We start from the raw sequence: 22501 nt of genomic DNA, 5'->3' as shown, positions 1-22501 counted from the left end.
GTCAGCCATTATAAATTTGAAATGTGTAATAGTGATGATGGCAGACGGACGAAACCTGGTTAAAAAAGTATAGGAAAAACTATGCGTTAGCTTAAAAATTATAGTTAAAATATGTATTTGGGAAAGTTATAAATAATGGAACAATGTTAATCAATGGTAAAAGTCGAGATGGATATGTGGAGAAATGCATAACACAATGATTTCACGCTACATGAGTTAACAAACATCTGCCAATGTCATTAACAGAGCTGAGTGAAATGTGGATGAGACCTCCTTTCATTGTTAAAACAGATATATATTGTTGCATACATGCATTCCTTTGAAAAATACATACTGCAATGGTAACATAAATAACACTTGCGCTGACTGATGTAGCAAATGATTGAATATGTTTCACCAAGATGTAGAAAGTGTCTTGGTAAAGCAAAAATCTAGCTTAAAGCAATGAACAAACTAGGGGACATACATGGACAATAATTAAGCGACAATGGAGAAAGGCTGTATTATGCACTGAAGGTGAAGGAGTAGTCTGCATTTCCATGGCGGCGCATGATAGCGTAAATGTGATGAAACTGTTTTGCTCTGCTGGCTGCATGTGTCGCTGCAAAGGCTTTTGCTCTGGTTTGTGTTGACAGGGCATTTGAACTTTGAGTACTAATGTTTGACTTTACGTTCCCACAAAAAATGTGTGGTGAACGTGGTGGGTCATAGTGACCATCCAAAATATAAGTGATGCTCCATAGAAAAACACACTTAGAATACATTGTTATGAGGTGCAGAGCAAGGGGGGGAAGCATTCCTTTAATGCTGGGCTAGGATTCTTAGAGATTGTGGTGTTCAGATAGACTTGTTTGGAAATGGCTTTTGTGTCTAGAATATATTTAAGTTCATGTGGGTAATGTAATACTATTTATGTTCTATTTCCATAGATTTATAAATCTACAAAATGCAATGACATGCGTCAAACAGGATACTGCCCTCGTGGTCCGTTTTGCGCTTTTGCACATGTCGAAAGTAAGTAATGTGGTCCTCGTGTATTACAGTACTTTTGAATATCTGTCATTAAGTGTGATATAAAATAATAGTTGGTTTTAAAGAGCACTTATACGTCACTTAGGTGTCATCTTGATGCTGCCTATGGAGACTTCAATTCATCTGGCTTCAAACTGAGAACATATCATATGTCCTCAGAATAGTAAAGAGACACAAACTTCAGGACCTGTCATAACTCTGGTTTGGAGTGGACATAAGGCTAGCCAGTAGTAGGGTTATAAACACAAGCAGCCTGAATGAAAAGTGTGCCCATTTACTCATGCCCTTCACAAAAAAGTAACTAACAGAGAAAATTGAAGGATTTTGATGAGTGAATGGAATAGTTTTGTTGCTAACGGCACTGATGGTGTTATCCATAAGCATGGGATGCAATGCAAAGTGGATATGCAACGAAAGGAGGTCTGGAGTAATGGGGTGAAAGCTACTGAGCTCTAGTAGTATCAGAGTTGCAGCATTCACAAACCATTGCAGATTCATGATTTATGATTTATGTGTGGTAAAAGACAGAGTCCCACTGTTTATTTTATCATTTCTTTTTTTTATGTGTAATAGTTAAACAAAATTATTTGCACAAAATTCATGAAATCTGTAAATGAAAAATACATTTATATTAGTTATAACCTAGTCTAAAAAGAAAACCTCATCAAGTGTATTCTCAAATCAGTCATAAACACATGCAACAAGAAAATTAAACAATTCTCAGTATATTACTAATAAAATTAGAAACCTCAATAATCCGATATCTGTGTAATGTTAGTCAAAGATTTAAATTAAATGCATCTTTGTAGCATGCTAAAATCCATACATTGTCAGCCTATTTGACCAGTGTGTGCACAGTCAGAACTTAATCCATTGTTCAAGACCCCCCAAAAAAGGGCTGACTCATTAACATATCAATAGGATGTTGTTTCACCTGAAATTAGCATATGAAGGTGTATTACTGGAAAAAGTGGGTTTACTCCGTCCACACTCGGGTCCCTTCGACTTCAGCCCAGTCATAATTTTTGATTACTATCAAACTAATACTTATTGTGCCGTCAATCCATTGTAACAATTTTAATATTACATCTTGCATCTGTTGTATTGTAAATATTCTATTATGTGATTGCATTACTTTCAGTCCATGTTCTAGTTCCCGTAATGAACATTTTTCCGAGATTTTTACAAATTGTTTGAGAATCAAAAAGCATATGTAGCTATGATCTTAATCAAAAAAGACTTTTCCATGATTTTGAAATGAAAGCACATACTGAAAATAATCACATTGAATTTTATTGTTGTAATATAAATAATGATATTTAGGGAAAGAAATATATAAAAAGGACAAGTAAAACAGAACTTATAATGCATATTCAATAATGTTAAATCACAAATAATTAAAGTAAAATAAATAATTCAACAATTACATTGCAAGTTTTATACTATGGCTTTTTTGTATAATCAATACAGTTTTCAAACATTGGGCAAAAGATTGAAACTTGCTTTGTGAAAAATTGTGAAGACAGCTACACATCATTTGAATCTTGAAGTCAACCTTTCCACAAGTTCAAGTTTTGGAGGACAAACCTCTTTTGCAATGTTCTGTGGCAGAGACTTGGCCTTGGAATCAAAATCTGGAGCCATTCCATGCAAATGCATGGCCAGCACAGTCAATGTCTGATCTTTAACACATTCCAAATCCATCTCCTGGAATATTGGCTTTGCCACCCACAGTTTGCTTCTGTTTGTAAACCCCATATTGTAATGAAGCATCCGGAAAGTCCCTGTAGTTTTTGCTTGTTCCTACCAACGTTCTCATTGTGTGCAAGTACAGCCTGTCTTGTTCTGGCTTCCATACCATCTGTGCTGAAAATGCAAACTTTTAGGCCTGTTCTTTAGGCACATATTATGGAACACCTCCAAATCTCCAGTGTGGCAGAATTCAGTGAGTCCCTTCATGTCTCTTGAAAGCATTTTGTCATACACAATCTTCTCGAGTGCTGTGTGAGGAAGGGATCCTATCACCAACCACTTTTTCTTGTGCTCCTGCTCCTTAATCAACCGTCCATGTACACATTTGTGGAAATACTAGTTTTCTTCCCAAGAGTGTTTTCAGCTCCACCAAAGATGGTTGCTGATGGTCTGTGACCAAGTTGAAATGTTTCCCGTACTTTTTTTTTTACCTGCAGCTGTACTTTTTCTTTAGAAATTAATTTTGCGACGTGCCATATATCATATTGATGCTGTATGTTTAAGAACTGCTCTTGCATGGCCTTTGCTATTCCAATGTACCTGTCCGTAGCTATTCAGTCTATTTACATCCCTCTGCATTGCATAATGTCGATGGATTTAATGAAACAATATTTCGAATGGATTGTGTCCTCCAAAGCATTCTACATCTTTGACATGTAATGTCCACAGCTGTGCACTTCAGAAACTTTTTCAGCAGAGGGCGTCGTCCTGCGTCAGTGGCGTCGGGTCCATGTCCATCGAAGGCCTCTGTCGAGGGCGTCGTCACAGGATGTTATAATAGAACGCATGGCACCCGTAGCCTCAGTTCCTTTTTTTCCGCGAACATGTTAACTTCGTGAGACTCGGTGCGCCTCGTGTGTTTTCTTAATTGACGATGTCTTTCTCTTCGACTACATGGTCTGGCTTCAAGACCTACCGGGACTGCAAGTCGAAGATGTCCCTCACCGACCCCCACCATTTGTTTGTGGTGCCTGGGCGAGTCGCACGACACCGACGACTGCTGGAAATGCCAGTCGCTGACTGCCAAGCCCTTGCAGGAGCGGAAGGGGAAGCTCCAGGTAGGTAGGGCAGCTCCAGGTAGGTAGGGGCTCTCCGCTTGTTAAGTCACGGACTTCCAAGTCCAAGGGAGTTTCAACCGACGACTCGAGGGGCGACTCTCTGCGTCGGAAGGAGTCCCGGGGATCTCCGTCACGCAGTGGTTCCCGCCACTCATCTTCCTCGTCCCGGCACTCTAGGAAGCACCATCACCGGTCACCTTCCCCGTCCTCCTCGTAGGATGGTGCCTCGAGGAAGGTTACGTGCCCTACGAAGTCCTCGACTCCGGAGGAATGGGTGGCGTTTTAGACACTCCATGTTAGCGATTTTTCCATCGCAGGGCACGGGTCCGGTCGTGCCTTCTGATGAAGGTGGCCAGGATCCGTCTCGTACCGTGGCTTGCATGCCTTCGGGCTCGGGTACATGACGCAACTCGCATCGGGAGCCGACGAGGTCCCGTTTGGACAAGTATTTGGTGAGTCGGAAGAGCCGCGTCTCTAGGTCTCAGTTCTTGTCTCCAGCGAGACCGCAGCAACCTGTTCAGGGCTTGGGGCCGGCGTCGACTCGTTCGTCCGATTCAGACATCGACGCCTTGCCGTCGTATCAGCCCCTGGCGCCATCAGCACCTGTGTCGACGCCAAAGCCTTCTGCGATCACGACATCGAGGTTGTCAACGCTCTCGACTTCAAAGCCTTCGGGGAGTTTTTTCTCCGTTTGCCATTGGAGTACCCGGATATCGTGGATCCTCCAAGGAAGGATACGTCGAAGTCTGAGAGGCTGGTTTTGGCCTCCAGGCCCTTTTCTGTCCCCAGACTTGGGCTTCAACTCCTTCTGGATGATATTTATGAAGAGGAGGAAAGGTCTGAGGTTGAGGATCCAGGTGACCTTGATGATCCACTTTTTTCTGGAGACAGTCAGTTGGAGGAGTTGAGGCAGACCCTCCATGATACCAGTGGGCTGGACACTTCCCCGGAAGTGGAATTCGGTAGACTCATGCAGAGTCTTCTTATAGGAGGCTCATGGCGCGAGTCTCGGAGTATCTGGGCTGGTCTAGAAGATTTTGTACAGGATGATCTGACAGACCTCTTGGATCAAGCTCTGTCCTCGGACCCTATTTTGCCATTTCATCTCATCTTGCAGAAAAGGGTGACAGCTGCTTGCCAGTCCCCGGAATCTCTTCCGGCTGTTAATAAGTCTTTGACCAAGAAATACCGCCCTTCCGTTAGTGACCCCAGCTATTTATCTACTCACCCCACTCCTGAGAGTTTGGTGGTTCAGGTGGCTACGGCCGCCTCGAGTCAGGTGGCGTACCCTACCAACCCTCCGAATAGGGACGACAAGCGCGGTTGTGCCCGAAAGGTATTTTCTGCTGGGAGCATGGCACTGAAATCGGCCAACTCCACGAGTGCCTTGGCAAGGTTTTCACACACTCTGTGGAATTGTTTCCTTGGCGGCTGAGCATATTCCCGAGGAGGGAATTAAGGGATGGGTTCCTTGCTCTCGTGCAGGACGGCATGGATGCCATATGCGAATCCCTTCAGTCGGGTTTGGATACGGCCGACAGTGTTAGCCGATCCATGGCTGCAAGCACCGTTATACGCAGATTTGCGTGGTTGCGGAAGTCGGGATTTGCTCCGGATGTGCAGGCACGTCTTCTCAACATGCCCTTTGATGGCGCACATTTGTTTGGCAGCAAGGCTGATGAGTCTTGAGATGTTGCAGACCTCAAAGGCTGCAGCGAAATCTTTAAGCGCTGCGGTGCATCAACCTCTACCTTTTCATCGCAGGGGACAGCAGTGGAGGGGAGGTTCCTTTCATTACTACTCCTCCATTGGTAGAACTAGAGGGGCCGCCAGTCAAAGGGGCCAGCAAAAAAAGTACTCAGGGTGGTCGGGGAAATCGTGGTGCCAAAGCCGCTCTGGCAGCTGCCTCTTTACCTTCAGGCACTGCCGCAGCCGCTTCCAAACAGTCATGAGGCCATATCCCATGGTTCGCCGGTTGGGGGCAGACTGTCTCAGCATCTCGAAGAATGGTTTGCCATTAGTCAGATGTGTGGGTTCTGGATACCATTGCCCACTGCTACTGCCTTCCCTTCCTTAAGCGGCCTCACGACAATCCACTGGGGAAACTCTCTTTGAAGCTTCCCGATCTGCTCCTTGCGCATGAAATCTTGAGCCTGCTGGAGAAAGGCGCAATAGAAATGGTGCCTGTAGCAGAGAGGAACAAGGGATGGTATTTCCCTTATTTCTTGATCCCAAAGAAAGACGGGGATTGAGACCCGTCATGGACTTGCATTGGTTGAACAAACTTCCCAGGAAGGACAAGTTCAAGATGGTTACTCTTTCTCAAGTCCTCCAGGCCCTTCAACTGGATTGGTTGGTGTCTCTAGACCTCATGGATGCTTACTTTCATGTGCCGATTCATCCCGCGCACAGGAAGTACCTGAGGTTTGCCGCTGGTGACTTGCACTTTCAGTTTCGGGTCCTGCCGTTCGGATTGACCTCCACCCGAGGGTCTTCACCAAGCTAATGGTGGTGGTGGCAGCGTACCTCAGGCAAGGGGGATTCACGTCTACCCCTACCTGGACGACTGGCTGATCCGGTCCCGCTCTCCCGAGCTGGCGTTGGATCATCTCAGTGTCATCTGCCGCACCCTCCACAGGATGGGCTTCTCCCTGAATTTCAAGAAGTGGCATGACACCTTCCCAACAGCTCCAGTACATTGGGGCTGTTTTAGACACGTCCTTGGGAAGTGTTCGCCTCCCAAGGTAAGGGCCATCACATTGTGCAGATGGTGGACAAGTTTCAACATGCCCAGAGTCTCCTGGCTTTCGAATTCTTAAGGTTGCTCGGCCTCATGGCATTCCTGCATTTTTCTGGTGCCAGAGGCCCGGCTGCGGATGAGATCCCTGCAGTGGGTTCTCAAGATGCAGTGGTCACAGTTCTCCGGCAAGATGTCGGATCCTGTTCAGATTCCACTCTCGGTCTCCCAGGATCTTCTGTGGTGGGCCGACAAAGGGAATCCGATGAAGGGGGAACAGTTTTGGCAACCGTGGCCGGAGGTGACGGTAGTGACAGATGCTTCCCTCACAGGATGGGGTGCTCATGCCAACGACTTAACCACCAGCGGTCGTTGGTCTCTGTCGGAGTCCAGACTCCACATCAATCTGTTAGAGCTAAGGGCCGTCAGGCTAGCCCTGAAGGCTTTTCTGCCCTCTGTGCGGGGGAAGAGTGTCCTGATCATGATGGACAACACAGTGGCCATGCATTACCTCAACAAAAGGGGGGGGGAGTTGGGTCACTTCCGTTGTGCAGAGAGGCAATGCAGCTCTGGTTCTGGGCCATCCAGCAGGGAATTTGGATCTCAGCAGTTCATCTGGCCGGAGATGAAAATGCGGCGGAGGACGCTCTGAGCAGGCAGAGCACGGTCTCCCACGTGTGGGAGTTGGCTCAGGAAGTCCTTCAGGAGATATTTGCCCTTTGGGGAACCCCGCAAGTGGATCTCTTCACCACCAGTGTCAACCAGAAGTACGAGATATTCTGCTCAAGGGAATTTCCTCCAAGAGGATCCTTAGGAGACGCGTTTGTGGTGGATTGGTCATTCCCACTGCTGTACACGTTTCCTCCAGTCCCCGTCATTCCTCAAGTGTTGCAGAGGTTCGGTACCCACTTGATTCTCATTGCTCCGGATTGGGCAAGGAGAGCTTGGTACCCGGACCTTCTAGAAATGTCCATCTGTCCTCCACGCTGTCTTCCCTATCAAGAGGATCTGCTCTCACGAGAGGGGGGGGGTCAGGTTCCCCATCCAGAGGTCAAGACTCTCAAACTTCCCGCTTGGTATCTGAAAGGTTGAGGTATAAGTATTGGGACCTCCCGGATGACGTGATGGAAGTGTTGCTTTCGGCCAGGCGGCCTGCAACAAAATCTCTGTACCGTTGGCATAAGTTCTGCGACTGGTGCAGGGATCACAATGTTGATCCTTTTCAATGCTCTATTCCTATGGTTTTGTCTTTCTTACTTTCTTTGGCCCACTGGGGCCTTCAAGTGGGTACCATTAAAGGTTACTTGGCGGCGCTGTCTATCTTTAAGCGCTCATCTGAAGAATGTTCTTACTTTAAGATTCCTTTTGATTTCTCAGTTTCTTAAAGGACTGACTAATGTATTCCTGCCGTCCCCTTTCCAGGTGCCGTTTTTGGGACTTGAAATTGGTTTTGAAATTTCTCATGGGTGCTCCGTTTGAACCTTTGCGCTCTTGTTCTTTGAGATTACTGTCCTTCAAGACTGTGTTCTTGGTTGCGGTGTTAGGGAGAATTCTCTGTTTAGGCTGAATTTCCTAACCTAGTGAGTCCCCCAGCAGCTTTGCTGGATTTCTGGAGTTTGTTTTTTTCTCCTGCCAAGAGTGAGACTCTTTCTCCCACTCTTGGACATGATTTATGGTGTTCCTTTGACTGTTAATGTGTTTTATGGGCTATGGGGTCCTTTACTCCATAGGGTCTCATGTGTTTTTACTATGTGTGTTACACAGCACCCTTCGTGCAGTGACACAGGGGTGTCATAGTGACACCCCGCCATAGACCCCATACCCTGGGACTGACTACTGTCTCCCAGGGCATGTAAAGTCACCATTGGCTTTACTAGTCCCAAATTATGAACATAAACCAGTACAAACCATCATATTGTGAACGTACTGGCCGGGGCAATTCGATTGCCCTGGGGTCTGTTAGTCGAGGGGGCACGTCTCCGCCCCCCCTGATCGAGTTTTGGCTGGTGGCAGTGGATACTACTTTTTATATTCGACCGTGAATATATCTCTATGGGATTTTCCCATTGTTCGAGGCTACCAACTTTAATTATTTAATTCTCATAGCCTCGAAAATACTGCCGGTTTATTTATTTAATATTAATTCGTAGGTTGGTATTTTTTGCCAGGACTCGATTCTAAAATGGTGTTTGTGTTCTCTTCTGTGACTCCAACCCAAGTCGCGCCCTTTGTTCCACTTTTTGGCGGGCTTCTCCACAGAAGCCTCCAAAAGTGGTGCCACTCTGTCTGGGTACCACAGGGGGTGTGGGAGGGGGTTTAGGCACTCTGGACTGAGTTACCTTGGTAACTCAAGTCGCACTCTTGAGTGATTGGCCCAAGTGGTGAGCCGGCCGGCTCACCACTTAGCATGTTTGATTGACAGCTAGGTTGAGTGAATGGGGGTGTGCTGCATAAAAGCAGGGCTTTTGGGACTGGAACTTTAGAAGTCACCACAGTGTAACGCTCACCTGATTCCCATAGAGGCGCCGGTCTTGACTGGGTGTATACCGTATCTTCAAAGGTGATGTGTAACACACGGCTGGCTCTTTGGGCTGGACCTCTGTGCACTGTATGTCTGACTCGAAGGGTAAGATGTCTTAGGTAAGTGAACGCCGTGCTCTCCATCTGCCTCGGGGCAGGGTGCTGTAACCAGTTTCTTCACTGGATAAGGGGAGCAGGCCTCTTGACTTCAGAGGACTGCTGTCCGTCGTTTACTGCACGAACGGTAAGTTTCGAGTAATTCTAATGTCTTTAAAGTCTTTAGTAATGATGTTTCTTGTTTTGCAGGGTTCCGGCGATGGCGGATGACGGGCTGAAGTGAGTTGAAGATGGAGCCCGTGTGATGAATAGAAGCGCCTGGAAGCACGTAAGTAAGCTCTTGTTGCCTGCTTCACGATGCGCTCTAACTGTCTTTTTATTTTGCAGGTACAAGTTCGGAGCGGCTGCAGGGTGCCGGAATACCCACTGGGTTAGATGTGGAAAGGAGTAATGGCACGTGAGTATTAAAGTTCCCCAATCTCTTTAAACGCACCTTGTTTTGTCTTTCAGATGCGTGATGCAGCGCCGAAGGCCTCCGGAGCGTGCGAAGAGTTGGTAAGCTTTTGTCTTTCAGATGCCGGAATGCAGTGTGAACACCTCCGGAGCGCACAAAGAGTAGGTAAGCCTTTGTCTTTCAGATGCCGGAATGCAGCGCGAGGCGTTGGTGACAGCCGATGGACCAGGTAAGTGAAGAGCTGTCACTGAAGACCGTAATGCTAACCTGTTCTTTCTTGTCTTTATAGGTGTTGCTGAAGACTGGATTCAGGATGGTAAGCCTTTTTCCTTAGGCCCAGGATCAGATGCAGAAGACACGATGAGCGTTCTGCTGCAGAGGATGCAGAATAACGCAAAGCAAGATTCATCCATCGGGTGTGGTTTAAATAGCCTCCTGTAGTGCTTAGGTGTCTCCTTCCACAGCCACGCCTAGGTAAGAAAAGAGTTCCTGCTTTCCAGAAGAGTTCCAGTGTTCTGAATCTAGGGAGTGGCTCCTGCCCCACCCAACAGGAAAAGTAGTTCCAAACAGAAGAGGATCAGAGGCTCAACTGGCAGGCAAGTAAGCAGCATGGTCTGCTGCAGGTAAGTCCACCCAAGCATTATGAGCCCGGCGCTTCCAGCGCTGGGACTGGGCATATTTATGAGCCTGGTGCCACTGGCGCCAGGACTGGGTCCAAAAGGTCCCAATTGGGACTGGTTGGCACTCGGAACCTGGGTTATGGATCTGCTTCCAAGGGAGTTGGGAAAACCCTGACCTTTTGGAAGCAGAGATCATGACACACAGGACCTGAGAATCTGACGAGGGAGAAGCTGAGCCGACCTGCTACGACGACACCACCGGTGGAGCCCCGTGGAACCGACTCACCACTTCCCGACGACAGAGAAGATCTCCCGGCTGGAGAGTCTTCTTCCCCTGACTGGTGTTCACAACCAGTTTACCTTCTTTTCCTCGCATCCCAGGACGTCTTGTGGTCGAATTGCCCGTGCCAATCACCCCGGCAACCGGATAGCCACTTACCACTGGACCGCGAATAAAAGGACCGCTCCTTTGTAACTGAGAACTCCGCGGCTGGTTTCTTCCCTGGCAGTGCAACGGGCTCCTGTCTTCCTCCCCGACGAGATCCTCTCTTCCCCCGGACGAAGCACCGACTTGCATCCGGTGCCAGGAACAACTGCCCCTGCTGGAGTATTCTCACCACTTTAAGGTACCGTGTCCGCCAGGCCTCCTTTCTAAAGATTGCTACAAGGTAATAATAATCCCTTAACCTTCTGGAATGGGCTGACCGCCTTGACCATCTAACTGGTCCCCTTTCTTTTGGTCCACTCTTTCTGAACCTTTTCGAGACTTTTGTGCACTTTTCAACCGTCTGACCTTGGACACATTTCGTTCTGATCCTCTTAAAGTGGATCCGGCTTTCTGAACTCTAACTTCACGGTTTGACTCTGCCTTCCTCTCTTGCTGTGTTCTTTTGAAAGTGTTGGGATCTGTTTCAATTTATGCTCTGCCTTTCTCTCCCTTTTAAACCGAATTATTAGAGTGCCATCTGCGTTAAGTGCTCACGCTGTCTGAAAATAAGTGGGGAAAACCCTGAAAACGACCCTGTTCATCTAACAATTACATGGCCTAGCGCTCATAACTGTACTGTATGATGTATTATGTGGTATATCTGATCACAGGTCACTCCCTCACTGTAACCCAAGGCACAACCTGCACACATTGTAACTAAGTCTTCCTTGCAAGTAACAGTGCCACAATGCCCCTGGGCTGCCTGCGCGCTATATAAATTAAATAAATAAATAAATAAATTAAGACTTGTCTAATATTCTTTTAAGGGAGCGTATATCTTTTAGTGACCGTGTTTTTGAACTGCTTAATATTAGTGCCTGTGTGTTTTATTAGATGTGGTTTTAAATAAATAATTATCTTTTTTACACCAAGCTCTGGTCAGTGTTTGCTTGTTCTACTGTGTTCTTTTGACCTATTGTGAATACTCTGTATACTGCCTAACTCTTCTTGAGGGAAGTCTGACTGCTCAGCCACAGCTACCAAGTGAATCTGTGTGGTACAGACTACTACCAAGTGGGTTTACTGCCAAACACCTGTAGTCTTAAATCTTTTGCAGTGGTCCCAGAGGGAACTGCACAGGTTTCTGCCTAACATGCGGTTACGTACGCTCGCAGAGTGAGTGAATTGCAGGCACTTTCATCTAAGCCACCCTTTACTATGTTTCACAAGGACAGGGTTGCACTGTGAGTACGTCCCTCCTTTCTACCTAAGGTATTTTCTGAATACCATTTGAGTCAAAAAGTGGGTCTTCCATCTTTCTACCCTCCTCCTCATCCTGGTAAGGTAGAGGAGCGACTCCATCGGTTGGATCCTAGGAGAGCTCTAAGCTTTTACATTTCTAGGATATCCATGGTCAGAGTGGACGAATAACTCTTTGTAGGATATGCTGGACACCGTTTGGGCCTGGCTGTTTCCAAACAGACCTTGTCCAGGTGGATTATCCTTACCATTAAGGAGTGTTACCGATTGGCGGGTAAAGACCCTCCTGATGGGTTGAGAGCTCATTCCACTAGGGGTGTGGCTACTTCCACTGCCCTCCAACGGGGTTTTCCTATTAGGAATATTTGTGATGCCGCTACTTGGGCTTCAATCCATACATTTGTAAACATTATTCCCTGGATACAATCCATGGTCAGGACATGGTCTTTGCGAAGGCGGTTCTTTATTCCGCAATGTAATTGGGTACTCTAAATTGTTTTCCCTCCTCCATTTACTGGTACTGCATTGGGAGTCTGTCAAAGATGTGGAATATGTTGGAGGACACAATCCATTCGAAGAACAAGTTACTTACCAACTAGTAACAGTCTTTCGACTGGATGTTCCTCCAACGCATTGCACATCGCCCTCCCAGCCTGCCCCTTAGGAGAATTTCCTATGCGATTGCACCTTCCGTTTTCCACAAGGCTAAGTACAGTCCAGCAGGCATCAGACTGGTGCCACACGTTCTGGGGCAAAAAACTTAAACTGAGGCTACGGGCGCTGTGTGTCCTATTTATAACATCCTGTGACGTCGCCCTCGACCGAGGCCTTTGAGGGACATGGACCCGACGCCATCAACGCAGGACGCCCTCTGCCGAAAAAGTTTCCGAAGTGCACAGCTGTGGACATTACATTACATGTCAAAGGTGTGGAATGCGTTGGAGGAACATTCAGTCATGGCAACAGAAGATGTACATTCAGATACTTGCACGACGACTGAACTCACTATTCTTTTGCTTTCCATGTCTTGGAAGTGATAAGTGCAGTATTTAGCAGAAAACCAGGACTGTAGCACTGTCATCACCAGCAAGCCTGAGCCTTTTGCCAGCGAGAGCATTGTCCATTGATGTCTGTTCGAGATTCCAGGGCTGTCTAATAGCGGCGAACAAGAAATTCTTTCTGTTATTTGTACCATTGGGGTTTAGCAAGGAACACAATTCCCACACATTTTCAGAGACTTGAAATATTTACTGAACGTTGATCTGCTAAACAACAAAGCTGTTGAACAAAGTAAGTTTCCAGCAGGCACTTTTCCAAGCATAGGCTGTGCTGACCATGAAAAATTTGTTTTGATGGTGGACACAGCTACCCTTGATCTTCAGGTTGGTTTCTTTGACTACACAAGTAAGCTTCAACGGTTCCCCACAAATTCTCCTATGTAATTTATGATCCCATTTAATCATGTTGATAGTCTCTAGCAGGCAGCAGTTGAATATAATTTATTTTGGCTCCCTTAATAGCCAAATCATCCAGCTGTACAGCGGTTTGTGTTTGGATGGTGGTGGACAAGTCTTCCACACTAGGAAGAGTGAAGTCCAGATCATGAGCACATTCGTCTATCAATTGCGAAGATGCTTCAGTTATTTCAGTGTGTAATATTTCCAGATTTTCCACATGTATTTGGGAAACGGGGAACATTGGGCCTCATTAAGGGTCTGGCGGTAAGCCTGATAGTGATACCGGTGGCTTGCCGCCCCACCCGAAAAAAATTCCAGCGCATGACTCTCCGGTAACACTGGGGTACTACAACACCGGCGGCCGGGATGTAAGGGGCCGGTACTTTTGTAAGTCCCCATTCTCATGGCATCCCATAGGACGCCATGGGAATGGGGACACAGCGGCACTGTTAACAATGGTGCCGGTGCTCCAGTGAGATCTCTGCGAGTGGGCCGGCACAGTTTTAATGAGGCCCATTGTCTCTTTCTTTGATTGACATTTTTTAGAGGGTGTGGATTGTGTGAGCGTGTCTGCAAGCACTTCTGAAACATCTTCTGTGTTGTCTGTCACCTCTGGGTGATGTGTGCTGTAACAATGATCCATAGTTACTTTCCATGGGTCCCTGGTGACTTTCCATTAAAATTCCAGCCACTGGACTTCTGAATCATGACTCTGAATCTTGAGAGGACCATGCTGATCCTCAAAATGTAATTGCCCCAAAGTGACGTCAGGTTGGCAAGCAACATCATTAGTTTGTGTTGTTGTCTGACTCTTTGTGCTCTTCCTAGGCCTCTAATTGATGTAAAAAGAAAATGGTTAATCTATATCACACATACCAAATACATGAATTACAACCTCAAAATGTAATCTTTAGCCGCCTTTAATGACAAACTATGGCAAGTATTTGTAGTTCTGGTTTTGTTTTCAAAAGTAATTATTTGTTGGTGCTGCATACACTTGTGTTTATTGCTCTCAAAGCTGCACAGAGCTAATATATCAATAAAGAATACAAACACTGTTGAAATGCGCTCCAAAACAGTTTTATTCTTGCTTGTATTTTCAAAATTTGTTTTGCTTAATTTTTCTTTGGTTTAAACATTAATGATAGCCCCCCAACACGTGTTTCCCCATTTTTATCAATGGTTCTTCAGGAGGGTTAATGTGAACATTTAATATTCTGCAAAATAAAGTAAACCAGAAACACTCCATTAATGTGTTTGATCCTCGATTTCAAGTGGCTAGAAATTATAGCAAAAGACCATTCAAAAATCTGTTAGAAATCTGCTTTTCTAGTGCAGTGTTTTTAATGTGTTACACCTTGTTTTACTTACTTTAGTTGTTTTCTGAGCATAATAAACTGGGATTTTCATTTACGAATTTGATAACAAATTATATTTTTATTGTTTATAGTTAATTTCCAATTCCATCTTTTCGATGTCTTTAAGGTCCTCAGTTCCTAGAACAGTTTAATCTAAAGTTAACTAATATAATTCAATGTTAATCAGTATGCATCTTGGGAATCCAAAATGTCTCTTATTTGTATCCCCTTACCTGGATTTCTCCTCTTTCATTCTAGGTTTGTTTCTTTTTGCATTAGTTTCACCTGTGATCCCGGAGCTGCACCGTGCTGTTCCAAGATGGCCGACTTTGAATATGACGTTGCAACGTGATGGCATGTGATCGGCACGTACGCGTCATCGCGTTGCAACCGCCATTTTGAATTGGGTTGAAACTCACAACAATATATTGCTGTAATTTGGAAAATAAAATGTCTAACTATTAGGTATTCATCAACTTTATGTTTGTATGTATCTAACGAAATATGGTTCACAATTGAAAAACATTATTGGAAAAACAATGTATGATCCCAAAAAGATACACAATAAATACAATTGTTTACCAAATTTTGACCACACAAAAAAAATGGTTTCAATAAAATTAAATAGTTTCATTCAAACATAGTTATTGCATACAGTGATTGGATTTTTACATCAGTTTCAAAGATTGCATCAAGTTTTTTAGTTAGTCAACGTATCCTAGTCTCCAATCCAAAGATCCAAAATTGTATCAGATTTAGAACTTCTTTAAATAAAGTGATCCAGTTCATGATCTGAATTTTAATCCTGTTATGCAACTGTTCATTAAATAAATCCAATTAGCCTCTTTTTGCCTCAAGTTTTTCTCCGTTGCTGCCTCTTTTCAGATTAGTCACATGTTCTAAGCCGAAAAATTTGGTACTTTTGATTTGTTCCTCTGTATGTTTTAAAAATACATATTTGCTTAAGGGATAGTGCTCTTCTTTTTGTCTTATTGTTCTGCTATCCTGATTTTTAAAGATCTTAAAGTACTTCCTATGTGCATCTTGGAACATACACACCGAATTACATAAATAACAAATTTGCTGTTGCAGTTTATGAAATCTTCGTTGATATATTTTGTACCATTGGGCTTAATGATGTGCTTGAGACCATTTTCTGAATAAGGGCACTGTTACGATCACCTGATATCCCCAGGGGTGTCTGGAAGGCTCTGAGATCTGGAACCCTGAATGCGTAGTTGCCCAGTGCTGAATAATGAATCTGCAATTACAGAAGGGAGGATTTGTGAGAACTGTCTCTAATGGGTGAATCTCCCACCTCCCTCTGACCGATTCCCTTCCCACTGGGTTCTTTTCTCACCTTAGTTATTTGTTAGTGAACTATCCATCCTGCATTTCGTGTGCAGGGGCGCTTGACGTTTGTTGGTAGCGAGCTGCCTGAGTTGCTTCACTGGTGCAGTACGCCTTCCTTGGGCCCAGGCCTGCTGTTACATCGAATCTGCTGGTAGGCAGGTAGGTTTGTTAATTGTAAGTCTTTGTTCTGTTTATGGTGAAAATTCGTTAATGTCTTTATCTCCTCCTTTTCAGGTGCGAAGGTCTTGTTGCTGGCGTGCCGATGGAGAGGCACGTTTCTAGGTAAGTGAAGCATGAAGCGCAGCGCCTTTATTGTCTTTTAAAGGTAACCTGTGTTTTCTTCTTCTTCTCCTCACAGGCCGCTTGCGTGCTGCGAGTGGATGAGAGCGTGATGAAAAACAGGCCCCCGGAATACGTTAAGGTACGTACAGCGCTGCGTGGTTGTTTAATATTGAAAGCAAACCTGAATATGTCTCTTTTTCCTTTACATATGTTGCTGTGGTGCTCGGGATGGAAGCGCGGCGTAGCGCGATGGACTTCAGGTAAGACTGATGGAATTCGATGTTTTGGAAGCACGAGCGTTCTATTATTGTTTTTCCTTTTCTCGTATTGCAGGTCACGATGTTCGAGCAGCAGCTGTGATAGCGGTTCGCCGGAAGTCCTTAAGCTAGTACTCACAGGTGAGTGATGTTTCTTCTTCTCTCGGTTTCCACAGATTGCAGCCCGGTTGAGATGCTGAGTGCTGGATGGTGTTTTCTCAGGTAACACAGAATAATCTTGTTCTTGTTTGTGCAGGACTACAGGAAGATGCTGAAGACCAGGAGCTGGACACGGTGAGCATCACGCTGCTGGTTGCAGAATAACGCGAAGCGTGTTCTGCAGTCAGGGTGTGGCTTATATAGCCCAGGTAAAGTAGTACCAGGGAAAGTAGTTCCAGGCCTGCCCCACCCAAAACACTAGACTGCATGGCTTGGATCTTAGAACTAGGCTGTGTGGGTGCTTCTATGTTGGATTTAAAGGCCCATGTACATAAATGGGACCTAGTTTGAACAGCCCTTCCTTCCTACATATGAGCCTGGTGCGAAAGGTGCCAGGACTGGCTCCAGGAGCCCTTTTGCAGTGGTTTTAAGGCCCTCGGGGTTCTGGTGGGAGCCTGCTTGTGGCACAACTTGTGCCCCCTCTCAGTGGTCATGACAGGCACATGCTGCAGTTTCCCCATCATTAGTGTCCTTTTAGCTTGTATGTTTGCCAGAGTTGTTCCATACCTTTAGTTGCTCTAAATGTTGTGAAATGAGAAGGGCAAAGAATATTTTTGACATTTGCGCTCTCCGATAGGTGATTCACTGAGTGTTTGTGAGAAAAGGTGTTAAATCTTTGTTCAATGTTAACAGATTCCAGTGTTTATTTAGGATTGATCTTAAAGCGTTGGCTTTGTATTGTACGTTGTGATAAATCTGATTTTTGATACTAAGTTTTATCTTCTTCTTTCTTTTCCAAGGGTTTATTTTTGAAGAGATCTTTTCTCATGCGTCCTTTGCTTTAATTTTTTGCTTGATTTAGATGTTGTTTGTATCTTCTCAATAGGAATTTTTCTTTGGCAAAGTTCAGGTGTTTGTTCATTTCATCCTCTTGTGTACAATTTATTTTAATCCTTAGATACTCCCCATAGGGGATATTGTGTTTGATGTGGAACGGGTGATTACTTGCAGCATGTAAAAAGCTATTTCCTGAGGTAGGTTTGATGTATAGCGTTGAATAAATTTGGTTATTGTGAATATACAGTTCAAGTTCTAAAAAATGAATCCTCTTGGTACTTTCCTCCATGGTGAGTTTTAAATTGTATTGATTGATGTTTAAATATTGATGATTTTCTACTGCCATTCCATATATTAAAATGTCATCAATGAACCTGCTCCAGTAGATTTGTTTTTTTTTCAGAGAAATCTGGATGTTGCCATGCATGGTGTATTTCATATGAGCCCATATACAGATTTGCATATGCGGCGGCACATTTTGCCCCCATTGCAGTACCCTGTGTCTGCTTGTACAAGTTTTCATTAAAGAGAAAGATGTTGTTATTTAATGTAAAGTTCAGCATTTCGATGATCATTTCATTTTGTTTTTGATACGAAATAGATCTTGTCTGTAAGAATTCTTGAGTTGTTTCCATTCCTTTGTTGTGTAAAATACTAGTGTACAGACTGGTGACATAAAATGTGACTAATCTGTATTCTGGTTCCCATTCTATCAATTCCAATTGGTTGATCACATCTTTTGTATCTTTAATGAATGAGGCTAGATTGGTAGACAAAGGTTGAAGGTGTTGGTCAATTTATGTGGAAATTGCTTCAGTGAGTGGGCCAAAGGTGTTTATTATGGGTCTACTGGATGGTAAATGTTCATATTCCTTGTGAATTTTGGGTAAAAAATAAATACTTGCTATTATCAGATGAGGATTGTTTATGAAGTTAAATTCATCTTCTGAAATGAATTCTTCTTCCAACCAATATGTATTCAAGGTGTTCCATTCCTTTATTAGTTCTGGTAAAGGGTTACTTGTTAGTTTTTCATAGCTATCCTTGTTGTTAAGATGTTCTTCTGCCATTTTGATATAATCTGTTGTGTTAAGCAGCACATTTTGATATAATCTGTTGTGTTAAGCAGCACAATCCCCCTCCCCTTTATCAGCTTGTTTGATTGCAATAGAATCATCTTTGCTGAGATTTTTAAAGGCTTCTCCTTCCAACTTAGTAAGATTATGAATATTAGAACTAGATCTGTGTTTAAGATAGTTTTCTTGGATCCCATGGGACTATTTTTTCAAATATGACAGTGGCCTTTCTGCATACAGATGCGGATAGAAGGTAGATTTTCGTTTAAGTTTTGAGAGGATACAAACGTCATCTAAATCAAGTAAAAGATAAAAGCAAAGAACGCACAAGAAAAAATCTCTTGAGAAATAAACCCTTGGAAAAGAAAGATGAAGATAAAAACTCAGTATTAAAAATCAGATTTATCACAATTTACAATATGGAAGCCAACGCTTTAAGATCAATCCTAAATAAACACTTGAATCTTTTTACATTGGACAAAGATTTAACACCTTTTCTCACAAACACTCAGTGTATCACCTTTTGGAGAGCGCCAAATATCAAAAATATTCTTTGCCCTTCTCATGTCACAAAATGTAGAGCAACTAAAGGTATGGAACAACTCTGGCAAAAGGAAAAGCTAAAAGGACACTATAGATGTGGAAACTGCAGCATGTGCCCTTATTCAGAAAATGGTCTCAAACACATCATTGAACCCAATGGTACAAAATATATCCTCGAAGATTTCATAAACTGCAACAGCAAATTTGTTATTTATGTAATTTGATGTGTATGTTCCAAGATGTAAATAGGAAGTACTATAAGATCTTTGAAAATCAGGATAGCAGAACACATCAGAACAATACGACAAAAAGAAGAGCACTATCCCTTGAGGCAACATTTGTCTTTAGAACATACAGAGGAACAAATCAAAAACATCACATTTTTTGGCTTGTAACATGTGACTAATCCGAAAAGAGGAGGCAACAGAGAAAAACCTTTCAGGTGAAAAGAGGCTAATTGGATTTATTTAATGGACAGTTGCATAACAGGATTAAATTAAGATCATGAACTGGCTCACTTTATTTAAAGAAGTTCCAAATCTGATACAATTTTGGATCTTTAGATTAGAGACTAGGATACGTTGACTAACTAAAAAACTTGATGCAATCTTTGAAACTGATGGTAAAATCCAATCACTGTATGCAATAATTATGTGTGCATGAAACTATTTCATTTTATTTTAAAAAAAATGTGTGTGGTCAAAATAAGGTAAGCAATGTTATTTATTGTGTATCCTTTTGAGAACAAACACTTTTTCTCCAACAATGTTTTTCAATTATGAACTATATTTCGTTAGATGTATACAAACATAACGTTGATGAATATCTATTAGAAATTTGATTTCCCGAATTGAGGCAATATATTGTTGAGTTTCAACCCGATTCAAAATGGCGGTTGGAACGTGATGACGCATACGTGCCGATCACGTGTCATCACGTTGCAACGTCATATTCAAAGCTGGCCATCTTGAAACAGCGCGGTGCAGTTCTGGGATCGTGAGCGAAACTAATGCGAACAGAAACAAACCTATGAAAGAGTGGAGAAATCCAGGTAAGCGGATACAAATAAGGGAAATTTTGGATTCCCAAGATGCATACTGATTAACATTGAATTATATTAGCTAATTGTAGATTAAACTGTTCTAGTAACTGAGGACCTTAGACATCCAAAAGATGGAATTGAAAATCAATTATAAAGAATAAAAATATTGTTAGTTATCAAATTCGTAAATGAAAATCCCAGTTTATTATGCTCAGAAAACAACTAAAGTAAGTAAAACAAGGGGTAACAAATTAAAAACACTGCAATAGAAAAGCAGATTTATAACACAGATTTTTGAATGGTCTTTTTGCTATAATTTCTATCCACTTGAAATCGAGGATCGAACATATTAATGGAGTGTTTCTTTTTTTGCCTTATTTTGCAGAAGATCAAATGTTCACATTAATTTCTTAACCCTCCTGAAGAACCATTGATTAAAATGGGGATACACGTGTCGGGGGCTATCATTAATGTTTAAACCTAAGCAAAATGAAGCAAAACAAATTTTCAAAGTACAAGCAAGAATAAAACTGGTTTTGGGGCAGATTTCAACAGTGTTTGTATTCTTTAGCAACCTCAAAATGTAGTATCATTTAAATAACTTCTAAACCACTTATTTGAATAAAAACCCTGTTTTCCTAATTTGCCTTGAAACAGTCCATTTGTATTTGCCGACCACAAGACCAAGCTGAAGAACAGCAGTTTGAAAATGTATAAACCGTGGAATTTACTCTTCCACTTCAAGAAACGTATATACTTATCAACAAATAGAACCTTATTTCCGTATTTAAATCATTAATACATATTAAAAATTACATGAAAATAAAAAGGGATGATAACTGGTAAATTACAATATCTTATGTAGTCCTCTGGTCCATGTGTGTCTTTAATTTCGACAACTTCAGTAGTACATTTCTTGTACATAAATTCAACAAAACAGTTCAATTTCATGTTAAAATGTTTGATCTCTCAAATTCCCTCTTGAGAAAGCTGTTTGGAATACAATGTTTCTGTTCTTAAGATAGTCGAACACTGTAAGTGTGATGTTTTAAAAAGACATTTGAAATTGTACCTGAGAACCTTCCGCGATGTCAAAGGGAGTTGGTGTGAGATCATCTTGCAAGATCATCTTGCAAAACATAGTGAGTAAATTGTCACCTAAAGTAGGTTGTGTGAGGAACCTGAGGACATCTGATCCCCTTGGATTCTCTTCTCTCGTGGCCAGGGAAAGGCCGTCGCTTTTGGATCCCGACCTATGAGGTGGAGATGCGAGGAAGCATCACCTAGGTGGAGGGACCTTTGGGAGTGGGGAGAGGATGTCTTTGGGTGAGACATGGTATCCACCTTTGCCTTATAAAAATAAACTCTACCCTTACCCTACCTTCATAGGTTTCTTCCAGTCATTTCCTCTTACTTCCACTCAGTCACACCACTCTAGTACTGGGACGAGGAAGAGGCGACTTGGAGTTGTGCACACTAACCTTCATTTACACCACTCTGGTACTGAGACAAGGAAGACACTTAAAGACTATTGTGAGGGTCAGGCATATCCAGAGAATAGAAGTAATTAATTGAAATCAAGGACTTGCACCTGCAACCTTTTAACTGATCACAGGTGCATAAAAGGCGAGAGAACCTGCAGGAGACAAACCGGGCTGGGAGAAACTGCCCTGAGCCGAACTGGCCTCAGAGAGCAAGAATCTGCTGAGGAGGCTTCTTCTGGGAGGATAGGATGATGGCGAGAGAGACTGTGACGCTTGGTCCTGAACGGGCCGTGAGAGGGTCAAGATCGCCATAGTCTCCTTTGCCTTGTGCCCACAGCCAGAGCTGTGGGGCACGGAAGACTCCCAAGTACTGCAGGCCACCGGTAGTATCCACGAGTGAAGAGCGGAGCTACAAGCAACACACAGCGATGTTCGAATTAGGCGAGCGCTGCTCGACGGCCTCCCGAGAAGTGTACGCGAATCCGATGGACACTAGAAGAAAGAAGCAAGAGACCACCCGGAGGTGCGGCGAGTACCGGTGAGTGAAATAGAGGGAACACTCATTCCAGGACGTTCCTGGGGCTACAGCTGGGTATATGGTTATGCCGAATGAACTGAAATGTGTAGCAATTAATGGTGAACCCAAAGTGAGGGTTTTTAGATATCGAGCAAGCTGTGAAGTGTAATTAAATTAACTTTAATGCAAAGCAAGTATTATTCAATACTGAATTGAAGG

At 43.5% G+C, this 22501-nt stretch overlaps 1 protein-coding gene across 1 annotated transcript in view; it reads left to right on the top strand.

The window, feature by feature from the left end:
* UNKL (unk like zinc finger) overlaps positions 1–22501 on the top strand; it is a 1575372-nt gene that overhangs the window by 716001 nt on the left and 836870 nt on the right. The window contains exon 7 of the mRNA XM_069647206.1: positions 930–1014. Coding sequence (XP_069503307.1) covers positions 930–1014 — 85 coding nt within the window. The remainder of the gene's footprint in view (positions 1–929; positions 1015–22501) is intronic.

The sequence above is a fragment of the Ambystoma mexicanum genome, chromosome 2q (genome assembly GCF_040938575.1).
Source record: "Ambystoma mexicanum isolate Mex_15411 chromosome 2q, UKY_AmexF1_1, whole genome shotgun sequence".
NCBI lineage: Eukaryota > Metazoa > Chordata > Amphibia > Caudata > Ambystomatidae > Ambystoma > Ambystoma mexicanum.
The sequence above is the reverse complement of the archived record's forward strand: the minus strand, read 5'-3'. Positions and strand labels throughout refer to the sequence as shown.